The sequence below is a fragment of the Stigmatopora nigra genome, chromosome 19, assembly GCF_051989575.1.
Source record: "Stigmatopora nigra isolate UIUO_SnigA chromosome 19, RoL_Snig_1.1, whole genome shotgun sequence".
NCBI lineage: Eukaryota > Metazoa > Chordata > Actinopteri > Syngnathiformes > Syngnathidae > Stigmatopora > Stigmatopora nigra.
The window spans coordinates 640,026-661,465 of NC_135526.1; the positions used below are offsets into that span (position 1 = coordinate 640,026).

General features: G+C 55.3%; 6 protein-coding genes across 16 annotated transcripts; 1 reads left to right on the forward strand and 5 right to left on the reverse strand.

Annotated features, from left to right (window-relative positions):
• Positions 1-196: 196 nt before the first annotated feature.
• ncbp3 (nuclear cap binding subunit 3) lies at positions 197-4,673 on the reverse strand. Of its 3 annotated transcripts, none has more exons than XM_077740197.1 (13): positions 4,122-4,673; positions 3,756-3,821; positions 3,580-3,685; positions 3,384-3,509; positions 3,141-3,266; positions 2,947-3,080; positions 2,753-2,861; positions 2,576-2,675; positions 2,387-2,496; positions 2,001-2,304; positions 1,771-1,913; positions 1,306-1,473; positions 197-1,173 (listed from the first exon to the last, which is right to left on the reverse strand). In XM_077740197.1, the coding sequence occupies exons 1-13, from the start codon at positions 4,293-4,295 to the stop codon at positions 836-838; spliced, it is 2,004 nt and encodes a 667-aa protein (XP_077596323.1). In that variant the 5' UTR covers positions 4,296-4,673; the 3' UTR covers positions 197-835. The 3 variants fall into 3 exon arrangements, with proteins under 3 accessions (XP_077596323.1, XP_077596321.1, XP_077596324.1); XM_077740195.1 differs by having other exon boundaries at positions 2,001-2,307; XM_077740198.1 differs by having other exon boundaries at positions 923-1,173; positions 1,771-1,959; positions 2,040-2,307.
• A 299-nt stretch (positions 4,674-4,972) lies between these two features.
• On the reverse strand, positions 4,973-6,294 carry med31 (mediator complex subunit 31). The gene is made up of 4 exons (XM_077740205.1): positions 6,057-6,294; positions 5,737-5,811; positions 5,573-5,669; positions 4,973-5,499 (listed from the first exon to the last, which is right to left on the reverse strand). Exons 1-4 carry the CDS (start codon positions 6,064-6,066, stop codon positions 5,247-5,249), a joined length of 435 nt encoding a protein of 144 aa, XP_077596331.1. The 5' UTR covers positions 6,067-6,294; the 3' UTR covers positions 4,973-5,246.
• A 336-nt stretch (positions 6,295-6,630) lies between these two features.
• Positions 6,631-10,814, reverse strand: LOC144212380 (Na(+)/citrate cotransporter-like). 5 transcript variants are annotated; one of them, XM_077740202.1, is made up of 12 exons: positions 10,475-10,811; positions 9,329-9,666; positions 9,114-9,265; positions 8,977-9,057; positions 8,730-8,904; positions 8,545-8,667; positions 8,248-8,460; positions 7,679-7,785; positions 7,478-7,608; positions 7,249-7,410; positions 6,993-7,130; positions 6,631-6,916 (listed from the first exon to the last, which is right to left on the reverse strand). In XM_077740202.1, the coding sequence occupies exons 1-12, from the start codon at positions 10,586-10,588 to the stop codon at positions 6,788-6,790; spliced, it is 1,863 nt and encodes a 620-aa protein (XP_077596328.1). In that variant the 5' UTR covers positions 10,589-10,811; the 3' UTR covers positions 6,631-6,787. The 5 variants fall into 5 exon arrangements, with proteins under 5 accessions (XP_077596328.1, XP_077596329.1, XP_077596327.1 ...); XM_077740203.1 differs by having other exon boundaries at positions 8,248-8,667; positions 9,329-9,465; positions 9,538-9,666; positions 10,718-10,774; XM_077740201.1 differs by having other exon boundaries at positions 8,248-8,667; positions 8,977-9,042; positions 10,475-10,814.
• Positions 10,815-11,305: 491 nt separating this feature from the next.
• Positions 11,306-14,014, forward strand: serpinf1 (serpin peptidase inhibitor, clade F (alpha-2 antiplasmin, pigment epithelium derived factor), member 1). Its single transcript, XM_077740204.1, has 7 exons — positions 11,306-11,413; positions 11,971-12,028; positions 12,229-12,421; positions 12,821-12,976; positions 13,056-13,259; positions 13,332-13,468; positions 13,545-14,014. The coding sequence occupies exons 2-7, from the start codon at positions 11,972-11,974 to the stop codon at positions 13,869-13,871; spliced, it is 1,074 nt and encodes a 357-aa protein (XP_077596330.1). The 5' UTR covers positions 11,306-11,413; position 11,971; the 3' UTR covers positions 13,872-14,014.
• A 333-nt stretch (positions 14,015-14,347) lies between these two features.
• Positions 14,348-17,996, reverse strand: slco2b1 (solute carrier organic anion transporter family, member 2B1). 5 transcript variants are annotated; one of them, XM_077740736.1, is made up of 15 exons: positions 17,852-17,946; positions 17,709-17,727; positions 17,556-17,678; positions 17,339-17,476; positions 17,110-17,269; positions 16,812-17,036; positions 16,647-16,745; positions 16,453-16,583; positions 16,320-16,392; positions 16,050-16,214; positions 15,577-15,977; positions 15,350-15,513; positions 15,217-15,281; positions 15,025-15,145; positions 14,348-14,947 (listed from the first exon to the last, which is right to left on the reverse strand). In XM_077740736.1, exons 3-15 carry the CDS (start codon positions 17,598-17,600, stop codon positions 14,788-14,790), a joined length of 1,947 nt encoding a protein of 648 aa, XP_077596862.1. In that variant the 5' UTR covers positions 17,601-17,678; positions 17,709-17,727; positions 17,852-17,946; the 3' UTR covers positions 14,348-14,787. The 5 variants fall into 5 exon arrangements, with proteins under 5 accessions (XP_077596862.1, XP_077596863.1, XP_077596864.1 ...); XM_077740737.1 differs by having other exon boundaries at positions 15,577-15,721; positions 15,788-15,977; positions 16,320-16,583; XM_077740738.1 differs by having other exon boundaries at positions 16,320-16,583; positions 17,709-17,776; positions 17,852-17,996.
• Positions 17,997-18,330: 334 nt separating this feature from the next.
• Positions 18,331-21,422, reverse strand: LOC144212297 (neuronal acetylcholine receptor subunit alpha-10-like). The gene is made up of 6 exons (XM_077740053.1): positions 21,241-21,422; positions 20,366-20,511; positions 20,099-20,253; positions 19,755-20,001; positions 19,390-19,675; positions 18,331-19,286 (listed from the first exon to the last, which is right to left on the reverse strand). The coding sequence occupies exons 1-6, from the start codon at positions 21,299-21,301 to the stop codon at positions 18,751-18,753; spliced, it is 1,431 nt and encodes a 476-aa protein (XP_077596179.1). The 5' UTR covers positions 21,302-21,422; the 3' UTR covers positions 18,331-18,750.
• Positions 21,423-21,440: the final 18 nt, after the last annotated feature.

Below are 21,440 nucleotides of genomic sequence, written 5' to 3' on the forward strand. Positions count from 1 at the left end.
TTCATCGCTGCCGAGTTTTAAACAACGAGACCTCCATTTGCTTTTGTACCCACCCACCCCCCTTTCGAAACTACAATTGTGGCGTTCCAAACAAACCGACATTTTGAACGGCTCATAATAACATGTTTACTGGTATTTCAGTTGGTTCAATTCGACGCGAGCCTTTTGTTAGCTACAAAAAAAAGGCACAGCAGAGTTTTGGAAACAAAAAAATACCAGGCTTTATTTGAAGAGGACATCTGCTCGTGTTGTCTAATCTGTTTTGTATTGCAGTCTGCACTTTCCACACAGTATTTACAAGAGTATGTTTGCAAACTTCAAATTCCCCCCCAAAATCCGTTACTTACAGTAGTTTTCCTTTCAAGTTCTTAAAAATAAAATGTTTTGTCAATTCATAGAGATGATCCTAATTTGCATTTAGAATCTATTCAAACAAGTACACTTACTCAGTAATAGCTCACTTTGTGAAATATTTTTCGTAGAATTATTCTCCAGAATAGCAGACATGTTCAAGTTGTTGTTGCTTTTTTTTTTAATGTGTGGCTCACCACTAATAGGCTATATTAGTTCAACAACATGATTTACATCCAATCCATTTAGAGTCTGGGTTGAAAATGGCTTGGACGACTATAGCCGTCAATGGCAGCCAATGAGTGAATGATCACAGAGTCAAAGATTGTGTCCCGTTCAAGATCATTGGCATGCTTTCATTTGCAGATTTGTTTCATCAAACATGGCTGTGGAATGGTTGTTGTTTCTTTTTTCTCTCCATGTGATCTGTACAAAGTTCTTCAAAAAGAGAAATGAATACAAATTGAAAAGCAAAGTTTGGGTCTCAGGCGTCGGAGTCTTCGCTGCTGTCTCGGCTGATCTCGATCTGGAGCGAGGGCAGGTTGTCCAGCCGGCTCTTCTTCATCTTGTGGCCCAGGCGTTCTTGTTTCTGCTTGATGATGGCGCCCCACGCCTTCTGCAGAGTGGAGTCATCGTCTTCCGCCCGCTCGCCACTGCCACCGCCACCTCCTCCTCCGCCCTCCTCCGTTTCCGTTCTCTTCCCCCTCCGTCTCCTGCTACGGCGACCGGAGGACGAGAAAGTTCCCGAAGTGGCGCCGCTTGGGGTGCGCTCGCGACTTCCCGATTTTTCCTCTTTCTCGCCCAGTCGGCTCCACAGGCTGCCTGCGTGGGCACAAGGCAGAAGGTGGAGCAATACGCATCCAGTTAGGTGCCCAGGAAAAAAGGCTTGCTTCTAATCTTGGCTTTTCTCCTACTTCAATGTGTCAACAATTTGATGACGTGCGATTTGCGTACTTGTCTTTCTGTCTTGGGACGTCTTGGACGAGCTGACGACGCCCAGTCGACTGTGCACGTCGCTCGCCGGTTCTCTGGCCGGAGCGGGCGTTTCCCTGGGCGAGACGGGCGAGGGAGAGCGCTCCCTTTCCGGAGAGTAGCGCCTCTTCCCGAGCCGCTGTCGGACGTCTGAGAAAACAAGGGCGAGAGTTGATTTATTTTTTTCCCCCCGCTAGACGTCCAACCCCTTTTGGCCAGGTGGGGCCAACGAAGAGGCAAACGAGGGACTGAGCCATTCAAAGTAGCCAATGAGTTGGGAAAGGGAGGACAATTTGCTTATTTTCTGGGTTCCTCAGTCTTTCAATGAGCGTTACAGAAATTGGATCTGAATCTTACGATGAATCCGTGATTTACTATGGCGAGTCTGGCCAAATCTAGCGCTCGCCCGGACAGCCAGTTGGGAGACCCGTGAGTCGCCAGGCTGACCTGTTTTTTGAGTCTTGACCTCTGGAGGTTTGTGCTGAACCATCCCCTGTCTCTTCTCCAAAAGCAGCTGCCGGACGTCGGTCACCTTCTTTGGCGACGGGGACTTGGGCGCGCTTCGGGACGCCGACTCTCCCACCCGGTTTCTGTTTGCGACAACCCGGCGTCACGTCATTTGACGCTAGCCTCTCTCTATACACGGGATACAGTTTGATTAAAAAAAGGCTTTAGACCTGATGCTCTTCAGCTGCCCTTCCAACTCGTCGGCATACATGGTCATCTTCTTGCTCTTCTTGGGGGAAGGCGTGGAGATCATCTTCAGCTCCAGGTCGTAGTCCATCTCGTCCGACTCGGACCAGGGGGACGGCGAGCGCGCCTGTCTTCCGCGGGGCCGCGAGTACACGGCGGAGGCGCCGCCCTTGTCCGCTTTGTCTTTGAATTCCACCACGCGATCTTCCGAGTCCATGTCTTCGTCGCCGTAGTCCTCGTCCTCCTCTTCTTCTTCCTTGATGGGCTCCTCGGGGAGGTTGACCAAGTCTGCTGAAGAGGAGACGGCTTTGTCAAAATCCGGCCGGCTTGTTTTCAAAACTTTTTCTGTATTATTATTATTGGTTGTTACCGGAGTGTCGCTGCGTGTACGGCGGCGTGTGTCCCAGGCTGTCTCCGATAAGAGGCTTCTTGCTCTTGATGACATCTCGCTGGACGCGTCGGTTGTGAAATCTCCGCTTCCTGGGTGGGGCAAGAGCGCACAATATAACAGCCATCGATGGAGCGCTATGACGACATCTGGGTAGGAGTTTAAACTCACCAGGAGTTGCTGAGGATTCCCTTCATGCCTCCATAATTGGGGTTGCCGTACTTCATGTAGTAGCGACTGCGGCGGGCGGCGCCCAGCTCCTTCTTGTCGTCTGAAGTCCAAGACAAAATGAGGCTTTCGGTTCAGACAAGAACCCCGGTTGACACGGCGGCGGGGGCCGAGGGAGACCTTGAGTGGCGAAGCGTAGAAGGATCTTGTTTCCTTTGAAGGCCTTGGTGGCCGGGCGCAGGTCGTTGCGGAGCAGGGACTCTCTCTCAGCCAGCGACAGGTTGCCCCCCTGACGCCGTGTAGAAAAAAAAAAGGCATTCATTGAACCCTTTCAAGGACCCCGGCCACGGGACAGGACATGATTTTTCAATTACTTGGCCGTCGGCTTCGGCCGGAAGCCGAGCTTCGCTGCCGCCGTCATCTTTCTCACTCTTCTTCACCTCCTCTTCCACCGCCCCTTCTTCCTCGTCGTCGTCGTCGTCACCGTCTGACCCTGGACTCCGACGACCTGCGGTCAGCCGCCCGTCAAGATGGTCCCCGTGGGAGGAGGTCTCGCTCGACTACCAACTTTTGTGGACTTCACCCGGTCGGGCGTCGGGCTCCGAGTCCGTGACGACGTGGTCCGGGTCGGGCACGCGGCTGGTGTTGATCAACGCTCTGATGGCCGTGTTGTCGTCCAGCCAGACCACGTTGCCTGGGCGGAGCAATGGTAATCACATCAAGCACAGGTGTCCGACTCACCGTCATTTAAAAAAGAAAATCCTGGTAAGAGGCTAAGCTTATAATAAATAGTGAAGGTGAGAGCACTCACAAGAAGTGTCGTCGATCCATTCAATGTGCGCGGGGGGATATTCTTTGAAATATCCAAAGATGTCCTGGGTGCTCATGTCATCCACGCCCATGACGTGGACAGCTTCCATGCGCACGTTTGGGATGGCTGAAGAGGAGGAAAAACTAGTCGTTCCAATTCACAAGTATGATCGGAGGAGGGACTTTTTGAAGCATACCTTTCTTGACGGCCTCTTTATCCAGAAAGATGTCGCGCTGAGTAGCACAGACCTCGCCATGGAAGTGGAAACGCCTGGCTCGCTTTTCCTTCTTTTCAATGGCCTCCTGGTGGGAATGCAATGGACACGTTCATCGTTTGTTGTTTAATGGGTTTTTTTTAACCTGGGGTCGTTACCTTTGAATTGACGTCAATCCCAGTAATAAAGGCTCCGGCTTTGTTCTCGTAGCGCCTACTCGTATCCTGCAAAAAGAGTGGACCTTTGTTGACTTGTTCTTTTTCGTTGTATCGGCCACTTCTACTCGAGAGAACGTTTCGAGTGCGAGTTTGGGAGGCATGATGCTAACAGGCAACAAGTGACAGAATTGCCTGACGGTATTTTTGCCAGTGTCGTCGCAAAAGCGATAACAAAACCCACACGGGACACGTAAACCGATACAGCATAGTGGCCGGCCGCCAATTATTTGACGGGACTAGCAGGCCGTGGTTCCCTGAGACGCCCGAGAGCAGACGCGGAGGGCCCGAGCCCGGACGGACACCTACCGGTAGAAGCTCCTTCAGCGAGCGGTTAACGGAGACGTCTTGGGCGTCCACTTCCCCCTCCTCGACCTCCATGGGTTCGGCCTCGCGAGCCCCTCTGTCGGACTCAGAGTCCAAGTCGGAGCCGCTGTCGGATTTTGTTGACAAGCGCGAGCTGCGCGTCGCCACCGCCGCCATGACACCACTCAGTGTTGCAGATGCAAACCAAACGAACAACGGCCTCCCGCTAGCGGCTAGCCTGTGGTTAGCTCGTGCACAGATATCACATAAATACTACTAGACGGAGAAATTTAAGTGGACGGTGGCAGTATAACCGGCGTCCATCTCAAAACAGTGAACCCCTCTGACAGGCACTCCATTACTCGATTAAAATGGAAGTAGTTTTTAAAATGTAGCTAGTTTACTGCATCTCTGACGTTTACAAAAAAAAAAAACAAATTGGTTGAAAATTAAGGTATGTATACAAAAGTACACGCTCCATGCTGGTGCACTGACACAAAATGGCCGGCGATGGCCGTGTACCCACCAAAAATCTAGGCCTTTATATATTTAAATATGAGCTCGCGCGTTTGTTTCTTCTTCGTTGGTGGAATAGGCTTCTCGTTCCGTGGCTGCGTAAGACAATATTGCGCATCGAGTGGAAGGGAGGTCAAATCGTATTTTGGAGCGGGGTTTATCATAAATGATGTTTTGGAAGTGCAAAATGTACAAATAACCGAACCCTACATACATATTTACATCCCACCAGAAAAATACTATTTCACGTACCTACGTGAGATCTGAATGTTCTCCGTTAAAATCAAGTTATGCATAAACAATATTTTAGAGCTAGAAAAACAGGACACTACAAATACTGTGAATGTAAAAAAAGGAACATTTATTGAGTGCAATTATTGCACAAATACTGTAGTCTTTTTATGATGCGTGACCAGCTCCTCAAGTCCTTAAATACAATCAACGTTTCCCACATTCCCCCAAAAATGGAGTCACCAGTAGAGTAATGCTATCTCCTAAGGTCAATTTGCTCGGAGAGCAAAAACAAACCCGCTTTTTCAGAAAGCACTTCCACAACTCATTCAATTACTCCTGGAAAAATAATAAAAGAACCCCAACTTCGCCACCTCACCTTCACTTGGTGGTGGCGTTGACGTGCGGCGGTGGCGGGGGAGGCGCCGCCTGCTGTTGCTGCTGCTGCTGTGACAGCGGATGCTGCTGTTGCTGCTCGGCCAGCGCCTGCTGGAGGCGCGTTCGTTTGCGGGAGTAGTGCTGCCAGTGCAGGAGCTGCTGCTCGTCGATGAACTTGGCGCACTGCGCGTTCACCAGCTCCTTACGGAAGTGCTCGTACTGCAGCAGCTCCAGCATGTGCAGGCAGTGCGGGTACCTGGAGGACGTGGAAAACACATTCTGTCATCGGCGCTAGCTTTTGTCACCGGCGACACGACCTCGGCTCTTACTTGAGAAATTTGGCGTAGTCGGGCTCCTTCCAGTATAACAAATACTTGAGGTAGTTGATGAAGGGTCTCTCTCTCAGGTAGCCCCTCTGGGCCAGGACTACGCAGGGAAATTGTGGAATCAATTGGGAGTTCTTATACTCATTAGATAAAAACTGAAAACTCACAGTTAAGATAGTTTGGATTGGCCAAGCATTGGATGAACTCCAACTCTGACTGGAAGCGGTTCCTCGCCTGCTCCTCTGAAAGGACACACAAGATGTAGACAGCTGGAGCAATAATTGCAAATGTACACCCTCGATAACTTGACTACACTACGACATACAAATGTACCTTTATTATGAAGAAAATAAACATGAAGCAAATTCGCGCTATATAGGTAACGCTAAAGATATGGTTATTATTCAGCGCCTAATTGAGCTCAGCCGGCGACGAGCATTAGCATGTTAGCACGCGGAGACTCGGAGAAACATGAGCGCAGACCAACCCGTTTCCATAACGGCCTAAATGGTCGAGGCAAGAAACCAACGCTGCTCCTTTCGAGGACTAAAGTCCGGCGACGAAGAGGGGAAAGAAGCGTCTGTTTATTGATTGAAGCAGTCTCACAATAACACTGTCATGTTTGCCAGAAGTGGATAGGAGAAGAAAAATATTGTCTACGTCACTTTACGGCAACTGCGGTTTCTAATGCGTCCACTAGGGGGAAAACACTGGCTTCGCTCATCTCACGAGAGGTCACTTCTGACTTGAAAGGTCACGCTCAAAAATGGCCTGCCAAATCTTCATTTTCTCTTCCCTTGGCCACCTTTTGAACTTTATTCTCACCTTTTGGTATCATATCAATAACATGAATACGATTTCTTATTGGAAGCTGCCCCTGACCTGAGAAGTGCACAGGAATGAATCATCATTTTGTGAGAAATATTTATTTAAAGATCACAAAATTGTTAGAATGTTACAGTGCATACAGTATGTACAAGACTGTACAAAGCATGAGTAGTAGTCTTCTCTAAATAAAATCAAACAACAGATTATTATTTAGAGCAATCACTTGTATCAAAACATAAACATCCGGCAAGTCTGCTCGCCAAATGATTACGCGCCTCCAAAGAACTTTGTTGATTTTGCAAATAACATCACGTAAAAACATTCCAAAAAACAGCGCACGTCGAGGCTCCGGCTGGAATAGCTGGAGTCGGCGGAGGAGGAGGAGGAGGGCTAAATGGGCGCCGTGGCGTTGGCCCATTGGGGGAAGGAGTCCAGCGAGAACAAGAGGCGGCCCCACGTGTTGATGGCCACGCTGATGCACACGATGCCGATGACGTTCATCACCACGCCGGTTTTGGCCTGCGGGAGCGCCCTTCGTTACTCACGCGCCACGCTCAAAATGAGCGTACGGCTAATATGGCTAAGGCGGACTCGCCATGTCGGCCACTTTGAGGAAGCCCGAAGAGAAGACGATGGCGTTGGGGGGCGTGGCCACCGGCAGCATGAAGGCGAAGGAGGCGCTCAGCGTGCACGGGATCATCACGTACAAGGGATTCACGCTTATCGACTGCGACTGCGGACCCAAGCACACGAGAAGAAGGAGGAACGGCGCTTATCGGAGATGTACACTCACGTACAGGTTATGAACAAAATCTCTTTTTTTATGATGCCGATTGTGAACGGGCGTTTACCATGGAGGCCAGGATGGGGAGCAGGAGCGTGGCCGTGGCCACGTTGCTGGCGCACTCGGTGAAGATGGCGGTGAGGAGGCAGAGGACGATGGTGATGGCCCAAGGAGGAATGGAGTCCAGCGGAGTCATCTGGGAACCCAACCAGCGCGAAAGGCCCGACTCCTGAGCCACGCGCACGTCGCCCGCGGTTAGCCACTTCCCCGCCCTCTCCGCCCTCGCCTTTGCTCACCTCGCTGCCTTTGGCCAGCGCGAAGCCGCCGCCCAGCAGCAGCACGATGTTCCAGGGGATCTTGGCCTGCGCCACCTTCCACGTCAAGAGAGGCGGGGCGGCGCCTTCTCCTTTTGCCGCGTCCGCCTCTGCTGGGATCAAACGGAAAGCTCATAACGTGCCCGAGTCGATGCGTTAGCCACGGCGTGTCGCGTGGCTGACCCGAGTTGGAGTTGCCTTTCCAGTAGCACAGGTATCTGGGAGGCCGGGACGGCAAGATGAACAACAAGAGCGCCACCATCAGGGAGACGGTGGCATCGGTCACAAACCTGCGGAGGGAGATTGACATTTTGGTCTTCAGTCTTTTCACATGACAACACGTCCAAATCATGTGGAATTTATTTTTTGCCGTGGCTCCTCTCAGGTTTCCTTCATTCTTTAACCGAAGGGTCCGCGGGGGTGCCGGAGCCCACGCCAGCTAACCACGGGCACCAAGCGCGCCCCGGATGGGCGGCCGGCCCATCGCGGGCCAAAGTAGAATTTAGAGAGTTACAAATGACATTGCGACAGTTGTTGTTTGAGGAGCGGCGACGCCAAGGTCACGTCCACTTCCTGTCGCAGCAAAAGGCAAATATTGAGAGGACAAACACCAGCGCTCGCCGCGTGGCCCTTGGTTGGCATTTGCACAGAAAGGTCGGCGAACCCAACGTGGGTGACTCGGTCAACGAGGGAGGGAGGGAGGGAGGGAAGGAGGGAGGAGCCAAGGCAAAGGGAGTAACGACGTGACTGACTCTGCCCGGGCGTTGAAGGTGCGCGAGGCCCAGCCGTCCACAAAGCGCGGCTCTCGAGTGAACCAAAGCACCACCATGAGGAGGAAGAGCGCCGTCACGCTGGCTTCGCCGTACGTCATGGCCCCCAGACGCCGGTGTTCCTCGGCGATGGCGGCGCGGGCCGCCCGCTCCTCGGCCTGGCGGCCGGACCCCCGTGACCACGCCCCCCGCAGGCTGCCGGCGGAGGAGGAGACCGAGACGGGTCGGGTCGAGGTTCTCAGACGCGTCTCAAAACCCCGGGCCTTCTCCGTCGCCGACCTGGGTCCGATGAAGACTTGGCGCAGAAGAAGCCAGGCCATGGCGAGCATCATGGTCATGGTGGGGAAGGCGAAGGCGAACCACGACGCCGAGTTGACCACGCCGCCGCTCTGCGGGAACAGCCTGCGCAAATTGGAGCGTGAGATGGACGGCGGTGGCGGCCGCCGGAGCGCCTCGGCACTCACTGGCTCATCTGGCCCAGCAGGACCAGGTTGGGTCCGGTTCCCGTCAGCGTGGCCGTGCCGCCGATGCTGGCGGCGTAGCACACGCCCAGCAGAAGGCCTTTGCTCAAGCGCTTCCTTTCCTCGTCGGCGTCGTCGCCCCCCTCCACCTCCAAGGTGCAGAGGACGCCGACGTTGGCTGAGGACGCGGGAGGAAAGACACGGCTGAGATCCGAGCCTCCGAACGAGACGCTACTGATGGTGATCTGACCTTTGGGGAGAGGCGGCGGCGGCGGCTCTGACGATGTCGCCGTCGTAGCGTCTTTGGGGCTGGCTTCTTCCGTTTTTTCACCTGGCGGACTGAGCGTCTTTCGCGGGAAAGCCAGAAGTCTCCGAGCGATAACTCACCGGCGCTCTCCGCCACGCCGACTTCGGCGCGGTCGTGGCTGCGAAGCTGATCCAGCACGGCGTGCACGATGGGGACCATCATGGCGGCCGTGGCCGTGTTGCTGATCCACATGGAGAGGAAGGCCGTCACGGCCATGAAGCCCAGCATCAACCTGAGCGAGGTGGGGCGTGATGCACGCACTTTTGGAGCTCGGCGGCGGCGACGGCTTACTCACAAAGAAGGCCTGACGCCGACCACCAGAAGGACTTTGAGGGCCATGCGCTTGTGCAAATTCCAGTGCTCCACGGCCACCGCCACCATCAGACTGCCCAGGAATAACATGTTGCTGTCGCCCAGGTACTGCATGCACACCTGCGTCGGAGCGCACACTTTAGAACGGCCGCCCGCGTGGACACAAGCGCGGGCGGGCGGGCGGGCGTGTACGTCTCTGGACTGCATGACGCCGAGCGCCGGGAACAAGACGGTGGGCAGCAGGGCCGTCACGGCCAGCGGCAAAACCTCCGTGCACCAGAACAGCGCCATCAGGAGGATGACGTACGCGCAGGCGGCTTCCTGCATCAACGGAAGACACAAATGTCAACGTTTGAGGGATCTCGGTGACGTCGACCGGCGGTGGTTAGCCGAAAAAGGGCTGTTTGAACTTGGAATTGGCCTCGCGCGTACCACCGCTGGGTCTGGCGCCCTATTTTGAAAACCAAAACGCTACCTTTGGATGGGAAATGGGACACTTGTTGATCTAAAGTCCAAGGGCGAACCTTCACCCCGCATGTGTTCTTTCTTTTGTTTTGAAATGATACGTAGACACGCACAAAACGTCTCAAATTCGACGGGAAGATCTGGAGCGTGCGGAAGAATCTTTCACGCTTCCCTCATGTACATACAGACATAGAGAGGGATGATGAGGAAGATGATGGAGGATCGTGAGAAAGGAAGAAAAGAGGCCGCATCCCGCTGAGCGCAAACAATCCGTTTGGCTGTCGTGGGGCGTCATGCACGTGCGCGTGTGCGTAGGTGCACGAGTGCGGGAGATGTTGACGTTTGATGAACGGAAAGGTCCATTTGGACAGCCCTTGCTTGCTGTGGGTCAATCAATGACAGCCCCGCTCCCAACAAAAAAAGCCTCAACAAAAAGAAAAAAGGTTTACATAGAAGTAATAAGAGGACTATAACGTACTCAGAATTGTTTTTACTTGTAAGCTTCTGAAATAATAAAGTGGATGAAAAAGTTCTTTGGATAAAGTATCAATTCATTCATCTTCCATTGAAATGTAGTCATTCTAATAATCGGAAGAAATATGGCAATGAAATGTTAGGAGGTGAAAGAGGGCTCGGCGGGCCCACACTTTTCATCTGATCTGACCTTGGTGCTGAGGGCCAAAGGCAGCAGGAGCAACGGACCCGCCGACAGGATGAAGACCCTCTTCAGCTGCCACAGGGCGCGAAATGTTCGCACCCGCAGCGGAAGGACCGCCATGACCTCAGATGGATGGATGGATGGATGGACGGATGGACGGATGGATGGATGGATGGGTGGATGAATGGATGGAGGGAGGGAGGGAGGGATGGAGCAACACCAGAAACACCAGCAGCAACAGCAGCAAACCTCGATCTCGACCTTCTGGTATTGACTCCAAATACGAAGCGGCCGGGTCAAGCACACTAACACGAGTGAGAAAGCTTGAACCGTGTGGCGGCCCTTCCTCACTGATGAAGACTCGGGCCGATGACGTGTGACTAGACGAGCGAATGATAATGATGAAGAAATCAATAATGGACCAATGAGAGAAAAGAAAGAACGTGGAACGAGGGAATGCATCGATGAATGAACTGAGCGAGAAGAAAAGTCAAGGCTGGACCGACCGAGTCAGCTGCCACCTAGTGGATGCTTTTGGCACGGGCGCAGCCTCTCTTGGATTTCAAACCATTCCGCTATGACTCCTTACTGTACGTATATATGGATGGACGCTTGCCATGGAACATTTTGCTAAGCAAACTTTGGCTACCTACTTTTAAACACGGAAACCCTTTAAACTAGGGATACGATATGTATTGGGATACGTAATAGTATCTCCAAATAGTCATTGCACTGCATAGAATGCAGCAGCCTTAATGAATCCCAGAAGCGAATACTCATTCGTGACCTTTTGCTCGTCCCCGCTCGGAAGCCAGACGGCCGCGTGCACGCGCGCCGACGTGGATCGTGGCCTCCCCCCAAAACCTCCAAACCCTCCCTCCCACGCTCCCTCTCACTCCCCCGGTCCGTCCGTTAGTCCGTCGAGAAGGACGCCGCAGCCGCGAGGTGAGTGCGACCACATCACTTTTGACTTTTCGCATTTATTGACGACATCTGTGCGTTTAACAGCTGCAAGCGTCCAATTGTCCGTTTGAACTTTAGTTTTTGGGGTTCTTTTTTTGGGGGGGGGGTCTTAGGGGGGTTCGGATGGGGAGACGTCAATCAGGAAAGTATTTTTATATGCTTTGAAATGTGAGGAGAGAAAGTCAAAACCACGAGGAACAAATACAGGGATTTGGTGGTTGCCACACCCAAGTCGCTATAGATTGGACATCCTGACACGTCAATGGCAGAGAGGGGAATGAATCCTTTCTACTGAGTTGCAGTCAACAGGGCATTGCGAGGGAACGACGCACACTTTGACATTGTTGGCGGCGTTGGTTGCGTCGATGGTGACCCCTGGGGCAAGCAAACATGTTTTCTATTCGGGATTTTAACCCCCCCCCCCCACTTTTGTTCCAGAACAAAGACGTGTGCGTCAAGATGGCTAGAAAGAAAAAAAAAACGTTTTTGTTGACGGGGTACAAAAACGGGAATAACAAGTCAACTTTGGTGTGTTTCAGGATGAAGCTGATAAGCCCCCTACTCCTTTTGGGCCTGGTGGTCTTGGTCATGGTTCAGGTATCGTCAACATGGTGAATTGATGCGATGATGAAATGCTATTGAATAACAAATGGTGGGGAAAAAAACGTATTAGTAAACAGTCACAAAGAAGCACAATCGGGGTGACGCTTTCATCGGAAAAGGAACCGATTCCCACCGACCTCTGTCATCATCTCATTGACTCTAATTTATTGCGGTGTTTCTCTTTTGACGCGCAGGCACAGACGGACCAGCCGCCGGAGGAGCACGAGGAACACGTGGAGCTCTTCACCACACCCGCCACCAAGATGGCCGCCGCCACCTCGGACTTTGGCTACAACCTTTTCCGCGCCTTGGCGTCCCGCCACGAAAAGGCCAACGTCTTCTTGGCGCCCCTCAGCGTCTCGGCCGTCCTCACTCAGCTAGCCATGGGTGAGTCTTTCGGCTTGGCTGAAAAAGGCCCCTTGGAGATTTTTTTGGGGGGGGGGGGTGTCCAAGAGTCAGACGGGGGCGGGGAAAAGCCGTCCCGGACGGCCACCGCGAGTGAGGCTTTTTGCTCCGAGCCATCCGGCACAGACACTTGAAGCAGCGGGGGTTGGGCTGAAATGAGGAGCACCTGACGCCAATCCACTGATTGCACTCACGACACATTAGTATTGAGGAAAGCTTGGCTCTTTCTGGGTTGGAATTTAGCCCCAAAACTGGGTGTATTAAGTATTTTAGTATGTAGGACTGGGTTACGCAGCTGGGTATGATGACAATTAGGCTTTTTGTCAAGTCCAATTTGATTGTATTTTTGATTTATTGATGTATTTTTTTCACGTTTGACAGGCGCTTCCGAGCGCGCCCAGACCCTGTTGTTCCGGGCCTTGAGATACCACAACCTGCAGGACCCTCAGCTGCACAACACCCTGCGTGACCTGCTGGCCTCGGTCAAGACGGGCAACAAAGGACTGAGCGCCGCCGCCCGACTCTACCTGTCCAGACGTGAGTCGGGCGCGGCCGGCCGGCCGGCCGGCCGGGTGTGGCGCCCGGAGCACCCACACCGTCGTCTCTCCCCTGGCAGGCCTGCGCCTGAAACAAGAGTTCTTCGCGGCCGTGGAGCAGCAATACGGCGTCCGGCCCAAAGCCCTGCAGGGCGGGAGCCGAGACACCAAGGAGATCAACGAGTGGGTCGCCACGGAGACCGGCAGCAAGGTGGCCCGCCTCCTGACCAAGGCCCTGCCCCGAACCCCGGGAGTCAACGCCGTGGCCGGCGCCTTCTTCAAAGGTGAGGAAGGCGCCCGGGAGGGGGCCAGACCGTGGCCACGCTAACCACGGCCGGCGCGCTCCCCCCCACCAGGGTCGTGGGCCACGGCTTTTGCGCCTCAATCCTCGCAGAACTTCCAGCAGGAGGGCAAAGCGCCGGTTCGGGTTCCAATGATGCAACAAGAGAACTACCCCATTAAAATGGGCGTGGACTCGGACCTGAGCTGCACGGTAAAAGAGGGATTGGCGGGCCGTTTCCACGCGCAGCAACTTCCAACTTTCTTGTCTTCCGACCCACCCCCGGCAGATTGCGCAGATCCTCCTTCAGAACGGAGTGAGCATGTTCGTGTTCCTGCCTCAGGAGGTCACCAGCAACCTGACGGCGTTGGAGGACACGCTGACGGCCGAGTTTGTGCAGGACTTGAGCACCTCGCTGCACTCCACGCAGGTCACCCTCACCATGCCCGTGCTCAAGTTCAGCTACACCACCGACCTGATGACGCTGCTCCCCGACATCGGCGAGTCTCGCGAGGGAGGGGACGCCACTTCTGGGCGGCCCTTAAATTCTCTTTTCAGTCTTGGCTCCTCCTCCCCTCTGCAGGCTTTGGCGATTGGCTGGCCGGCCAGGAATTAGAGAAGGTGTCGGCCCAGGCCGCCAAGCTGGTCACCGTCAATCACAAGGTGGTGATGGAGAGCACGTCCGAGGGGGAGCGGGCGGCGCCCGCCACCTCCGCCAGCGGCCACCTGAGCTACCGCGTGGACCGCCCCTTCGTCTTCCTGATTCGCGACGAGTCGTCGGGGGCCCTGCTGGTCGTCGGCCGGGTGGTCAATCCCAAAGATCTGGCCGCGTGAGCCGGCCGCCTGCGCGCACACTCTTAGCGGGTCCTAGGAGGGGTCGAGGACCAAAGCCGCATTATTTTTACGCCTTTCTGTAACGTTGGAGGGGCGCGATTAAAAATAAACATGGCAATGGAACAAAACAGCTTGCTTTTTTTAATGGCCACCTTTGACCTGTAATATCACACACAAATATAGAGAAGCACGTCGAGACACACACAAGCACTATTTTTTTGTCTCCTCCCATCGGTCAGGACCGTGTGCGTGCGTGTGCGTGCGTGTGTGTGCGCGTTTGCCATGTGGTTTTGATTTGATGCTCACATTCCTGCGGTCTGACCAATGTTGGGAAGAAAAGGAAAACCATTTCCCCCGTCCTCTCGTTGAAATAACCAATAGGGAAATGAACCAGGCAAACAAAACAACAACAACAACAACCTAAAAACGTATTAGCCTTTATGCGCACACGCAACCACAAACAAAGATTGACTCCGTATGTGTGGGCAAACAAGCCCCAAAGTATTCTCGTTTCACCCAGTTGCTTCACATACAAGCGTGCCGTCTTTTCAGAGCGTGACGGAAAGAATCCGAGTGATTTGGCAAGCTGTGTCTGCTGTCCTGGTGGATGTCACGGGAACTGCGCGTGACAAAAAGGGAAGAAAGCCCTCCCCAAAATAGGATGCTAAAGATATATGAATAAAGATAAAAGTCCGTCCTCAGCTGCGTCCCCGGTTCTCTTCCCGTTCCTTGCCGGCCAGCTCGTAGACGCTCCCGTTGGCCCCCCGGGAAGCCGCGCCCCTTTTGTGCAGGACCAGGAGGGTCAAGAGGAAGCAAAGCAGACCCCCACACATGAAGAGACCCTGGACACCCAAAAACCTACACACACCAGGGGGTCAATGTACTCTCTTGGCCATTGGGCCCAATGGCAAGATGGGGAAAAAAAAGCCACCGGCCTGTTTCTGAAGCGGTCCAAGTCGTAGTAGAGACAGGAAGTCTGCTTGCCGCACTCGTGGCCCCAGTGGACGCAGGTGGAGTCGATGACCAGGCCGTACAGCACCGGGCACGGCATGAAGGCTGAGGGCAACGTCGGAGGAGGCCTCGTGACCGCCGTCCGTTTGGCGCCCGCATCGCTTACGACCACTCACCGAGAAGCCTGAAGAGCATGTACTGGATGCCCACCGCCAACGACTTGTCCCGCGCGGACACCGTCCTGCACGTGCGGGGGGGGGATGTCAGCGGGCCGCGTCCGCGACGCCCAACGGTCGGCCATTTTCCTGCCTGAGGATCATGACGAAGGACGGCGTCTGGGACAGGGACGACGTGAAGCAGGTGGCGGCCAAGGCCACGGCGAAGGGCAACAGCAAGTGGCCGCAGCCGCCGCCACACGTCCCGGGTGCGGCCCACCCCTCGGCGCCGCCCACGCAGCGACAGTCCGTGAAGTTCTGCGCGGAAAGACACGGGGAGCGTTCCAAGCGCCCGGGGGGCCTCGGTTAAACGGCCCCCACCGTGGCTCGGTCGGCGCCGTCCGTTTCCACGGCGACGCAGCCGGCGCGACACGGAGACGTGAACTCCACGCCGTCGGAGCCGCACACCGGACTGAAGGATTCTTCCGAGCAGCGGCACGCCGAACCGCACCGCGCCGTGGCTTGCCTGAGGAAAGGACACACGCCGGGTCTTGTGCTTTTCGGGTGGCGGACGCTTTGGCACCGGTCGTACCCAGGCGGGAAGATGCCGTCAATCCGCTGCGTGGGGCAGCCGGTGAAAGCCAGAGGGATGCCGCAAAAAAGGCTGAGCGAGATGGCGGCCACGCAGAACTTGCCGGCGCCGCCGACGCCGAGGTTCCATCGCCGCACGGAGACGCCGCCCAGGACGGTTCCTAGGACGCCCAGCGGGATGCACGCTCCGCCTTGGGGGACCGCCGGAAAGAACGTGAGCGACGGTGGGCCCGCGGGAGACGGACGCGGGCCCACGCGCGCACCGATAATCACGGCGGAGAAGCCCGGAGTCCGCCCGAACTGCTTCTCCATGAACTTGGCCATGAAGGTGCCGATGCCGGCCACCACGGCGGCCAGGTTGATCTGGGCCATCACCACCAGGAGGTAGACCGGATTGCGCAGAGTGCGACACAGCAGGCCGGGAAAACCTACGAGCGAATCAAGGGGGGGGGGGGGGGGGGGAGGAGGCAGAGAGGAACCGCGTTGAGACCGAGCCGACGGGCCCGGAAGCGGAGCAGAAAACACAAACTCGCTTTTGAGGAAGTGAAGAAGGCCGAGTTCCTGGAAAATGTCCGGCTGGAGCTTCTCGTCTGCTCCGGCTTCGTCCTGCGCAATAAACGGCGGCGTGAAAGCGCCCCGACGGCGCCGATGGGAGAGCGCGCTGACCTCTGGGCTCATATTCCTGGGGAAGAAGAAGTAAGGCAGCGCCGCCAAGAAGAGGAGACAGGAGGCCACCAGGAAACCCAGCCACCAGGCTCCCACCCAGCGCAGGTCGCCGCTCTCCAATTCCAACTCATCTGCACGTAAAGCTGGCGTCTCAATGCGAAGCTGGCAGACGGCAGACTTGGATTGGCGCCCACCTGCAGACATCTTGTCCAAGTCCACGTAGAGTCGCAGCATGAATGCGCCGCTGAGGAAGCCCAACGCGGGGCCGATGGCCGTGACGGCTAAGACGATGCCTGACACCGCACCGGACCTTGTCAGTGCACGGGTCGACGCGCCAAACGCGACACGGCTTCCCCTACCCAGGTACAGCGGCGAGTTCTTCCCGCTGGCGTGGTCGTCGATGTAAGAGATGCCAAAGGGCTGCACGGGCACGGACGCCACGCCCAGCAGCAGCTGGGCGAGCAGCAGGAGGGGGTAGACGTCCCGCTGGGCCGAATCGGCCGGACGCCCGCAGCTCCCGTCGGACGGGGGCGCCACCGGGGCGCCCTCGTCCGGGCGACACAGGCCGGAGACGTTCCGGGAGCCTGACGGACGGGATCGGTCGGGGAAGCGGTGGCCACGGCCGGCCGGCGGGTGGGCGGGCGGGCGGGGACTCACCGTCGGCGCGCCCGTAGCGGTACGGCCCGCTCAAGAAGTGCGGGAGCGCCATCAGCAGCGAGGCCAAAGAGGCCAGGAGGGCGCCCGAGCCGATGACGCGAGGACGGTGAACGCGACTCCCCAAAAAGCTGACAAAGACGATGAGAAGCGTGTTGCCCACCTGTCACAAAAAGAGAGCAAAATGAGGCGCATTTGCCAGGGCGTAAAGCAGCGCTCGTGTGACGAGGACCTCGTTGAAGGCGGCCAAGAGTCCGGACTTTTGACTGGAGAGACCGTAGCGTCGCTCGATGGTGGAGATGGAGCTCTTCATGTAGCCCGAGACCAGAAGCAGAGACATTTGCAACACGCCGTGAAGCGCCACAAACATCTGAAAAATACATCCCATTCTTTTCCGAAAACGCTCCAAAAGTCAGGATCGGGAGATTTGAGATTGTGGTCATGGTTACCTTGACGCTGTTAAAAAGGCTCCTCTTCCTCACTTTGACTTCCATGACGCACGAAACGCACCCAAGCTGAGGAGCAAAAAGAGCTGAGATGATGCCACCTTCGCTTGTCACGCGCTTAGTCGCTCATCAAGACAGCAGGGCAGATGTTAGGGATCCAGGAAGCCCTTGATCACTGGTGGAGTCCAAATTTGTAGTAGTCAGCTTGGCAATGGAGAAGCTTCCTTGGAGTAGAGTAAGCAAGCGTCCCGTGGAGCGCCCGGGAGAGAAAAGCAAGAGAAAAAATGGCAGAGACTCACCGTGGAGGAGCGATGGTAGCAATAACCACGGCGCTAATCGTGAAGGGAAGCGGCTCCTTCCGTCAAGATCTTTGAGGAGGGCCCAAGGGAGGGAGGTGGAGGAGGAGGAGCCATGTTGAATTTCAAGCTCCAGTCGCAGAGCAGTCCGACCACTGAGCACATGTGCAGTCTTGCAAAATAAAATCAACCACAAGCACAAGATTAAGTGCAAGATCAACAACAAGGAGAAGCTCTCGTGGTGTTGGAATGTTCCCCTGCATGGACGGGAACCAGCTGCTGGTGGGCTCTTTTCCGACCTGCAGGGGGCGCCCATCGAGGCAACAAAGACATATCATCCAAACGCACACAAAAAACAAGGGATTTTATGAAGGAAATAGATGTAGATCAAAACATCTGTTGGCAGTGCGCCACAAATTATGCTTAGACCAGCTTTCTGGATTGTGGATCTCTTTTTGGCATTGGGACAGAAGAGCCAGAAGTCATCGGTAGAGATTGTTTAATGCGTCACGGGACCTCTCGATACATTCGGCCTTTGTCTAAACACACGCGTAGAGAAACACACACACACACTTTTGCTCTCTACGTTCAAGCCTGTGTTGAAAAACTCAATTCCAAGATTTGCATCAGTGGTGTCAAATATCGCAAGGGTGGCGTGGAGGAGGAAAAAAAAAAAAGCAGCTCCAAAAATACTCAGTGGGTTTATGGCGAGGATCTCAGTCGTGTGCAAGATTGCGCGGTGGCGGTGGGCAGCACGTGGCCATCAAGCGGTCGGAGTCTCGGGATGGTTTGTGCTTGGGACCGAGTCTTGATATGGTCTCAGTCGCCATCCAAGAAAAGAAAAATGGCCTGACGACTGGTGGGCCAAATGTGGAGGTGGAAAAATGGGCCAAATGCGGAGGTCAGACGGCCTTCCCCAGGATGAGGACGCTCATGATGAAGACCATGATGAAGAAAAGCCACATGAAAAAGCGATCCATGACCTTGGCCAGCTTCCTCCACTCGCCCACGCGCAGCTGCGACGCACGCTGGTCCTGGTAGGCCTTGGCGATGTAGTCCACGTTTTCCGGCAGTTCCGGGTGACCGCGGCAGGTGCAGGGCTCCTCCCCGTTCTCCACGCCGCTCCCTTCCGGTCGTTGGCCGTCGGGGCCCCCCGCCGGCTCCTCGCCGCCGTCCACGCCGACCAGGGCGTGTTGGGGCGGCTCCCCGTTGCACTTGGGAGCCTGGGATTCGGGCGGCTCGCCCGGGGCCGTCCCGGCGGGGCGGAGCTCCGCCGCCTCGTGAGCGAAACACAGGCGGGCCAAATATTTGAGGATGAAGCGCTCGGCCCAAGCCGGCACGGGGCGTCCTTCCGGGCCGCAGTGGTGGATGTTCATGATGAAAATGGTGAGCGCCGTGGACGCCGTCACCATGGTCATGGTGGCGATGTAGTACTTTCCTGCAAGGAAGGGGGAGGGGGTCAAGCAAAAAATGACAATGACCACATTTGTCAGATGTGAACCCAGGGTAGGGCTCAGACGCGCATTCAAAGACAGACTCACCGATAAGCGGGACGCTCTCGGAGGGCGGCATGCTCTCGGCCACCAGGAGCTGGAAAACGGTCAGCGCCAACAGCACGGTGACCCCCAGCGAGACCTTCTCGCCGGAGTCGGCCGGCAGGTAGAAGCCCAGCGGGGCCAGGAAGGAGATCAGCATGCAAGGGAGCAACAGGTTGAAGATGTAGAAGGAGGAGCGCCTCTTCAGGTGCAGGGTGAAGGTGATGTCCGGGTACGGGTCCGAGCAGCAGCCGTAAAGGATCACGTTCTTCTTGGCCGGCATGCCCAGGATCTGTGGGGGCGGAGGGGGGAGGGCAGAGGGGGCAGAGGGGGCAGAGGGCGCTCATCCTGGAGGGCGAGAGAGGGCTCACCTCCCACTCCACGTTGGCTATAAAGTCGGCCAGGTCGGCGCTGTCCAGGGCGTTGAACAAATCCATCTGGTTGCCGTTGTGGGTCCAGGAGCCAAAGGTCAGGTGACAGTGCTGCACGTCGAAGGGGAAGAAGGCCACGTCCACCGAGCACGAGCTCTTGGTGATGGCCGGCTGGTCCCACATCACCTGGCCGTCGTGCCTCAACACCACGTTGGTCTCCATGGAGCTGGAGAACTCGTCGTCGGCGCTGTGGAGGCGGCGGAGGGGGACGGAGGGAGGGAGGGAGGGAGAGTGTTTACTTGGTCCCCCCCAAGTTCACGCCATTCTTTGGATTCGGTCACGACCTGTTGTACAGGACGATATCCGGGCGCCAGACGTAACTACTGGGGATGCGGATGGTGTCCAGGCCGTCGTAGTCGTCCGTCTTCCAGGTCAGGAAGGCGTCCATCCACACTTGGCGCACCCACAGGTAGGTGGTCAAGATCTGGTTCCTTTCATCCTGGAAGCGCAAACACACGCACACAAACCTGACTGAGGCCACATGGGGATCTGGGACACACACAAACATGAGCTAAGACCTGACTGAGGCCAAATGGGGATCTGGGACTCACCATGTCGATGATCTGCGACAGCGTGACCTGCAGCGTCACATTGATGACGTGATCCGTGTCCGCCACCGGACGCAGAGCGTTGCTGTAGTTGGCCAACAAGTCCTTCAAGAGCTTTTGAGCGTAGCGCCCGTGTGCCGACTCGCCTGCTGTTGGCACAAGGGTCCAAACGTCAAAACCTGGGCCTTCTCTGGGGGACTAACTTCAAAATCTTGCTTTAGTGGACGTCAAGGTCTAGTTAAAACTGTGTTTGTGTGTGGTGTGCGCGCTTGTGTGTGTGTGTGTGTGTGTGTGTATATCTCGGAGCATCTTTTCTCCGCTTGCGTCCACACGTGAGGTGTTAATCACGCAGAAATGCCAAAGCCGCTGTAGTTGCACATAAAAGGCAGCGTTCTTACTTCAAGGACGTTCCGATAAAATAGGACAAGTGTCTCCTGCTCGTTAGCCGCCGATGTACAAACATGGACATGGACGTGGACGTGCGTGGACGTGCGTGCACGTGGACAAACCACATCAGTCCTCACCCACCACCAAAAAATCCCATTTCATATTTTTAAACAAGTTATTACAATTAACGACCGCAGGCAGAAAGACAAATACAACAAGCGCAGTTGTACAATGTTTACATCTGGACTTGGGAAAGTATACGTATTAAACGTCAAGTTGCCCAAGACCCCATTTGACCAAGATGGAGGAAAGCCCATACCATAATAATATAAAACAAAAATCTTATTGTAATGATGGAAAGGTTTCACGAAACCAAGAGCGCTCTCAAGACGTATAGTCGAAAGTTGGGTGACGTTAAAGAAAGTAGAAGATATGTGAGGAAATGAAAAAGACATCTTGATGTGGATGCACGTTATGGTGTATGTTCTTACCGGGAATAAAGAGAAGAAAGACAAAGTAGCAGGCGCACGGCACCCTCATCTTTGCGCTCATCGTCCCGGTGCCGCCGAAAGGATGAGCTGCCGCCGCGTGAGAGGATGGACTTGATGATGTATGAGGAGCTCAGCTCAGCTCACACAGGAGGAGTTCTTCCTCCTCCCCGTCAAGGAGCAGAAAGTCCAGAGTCCGTCCA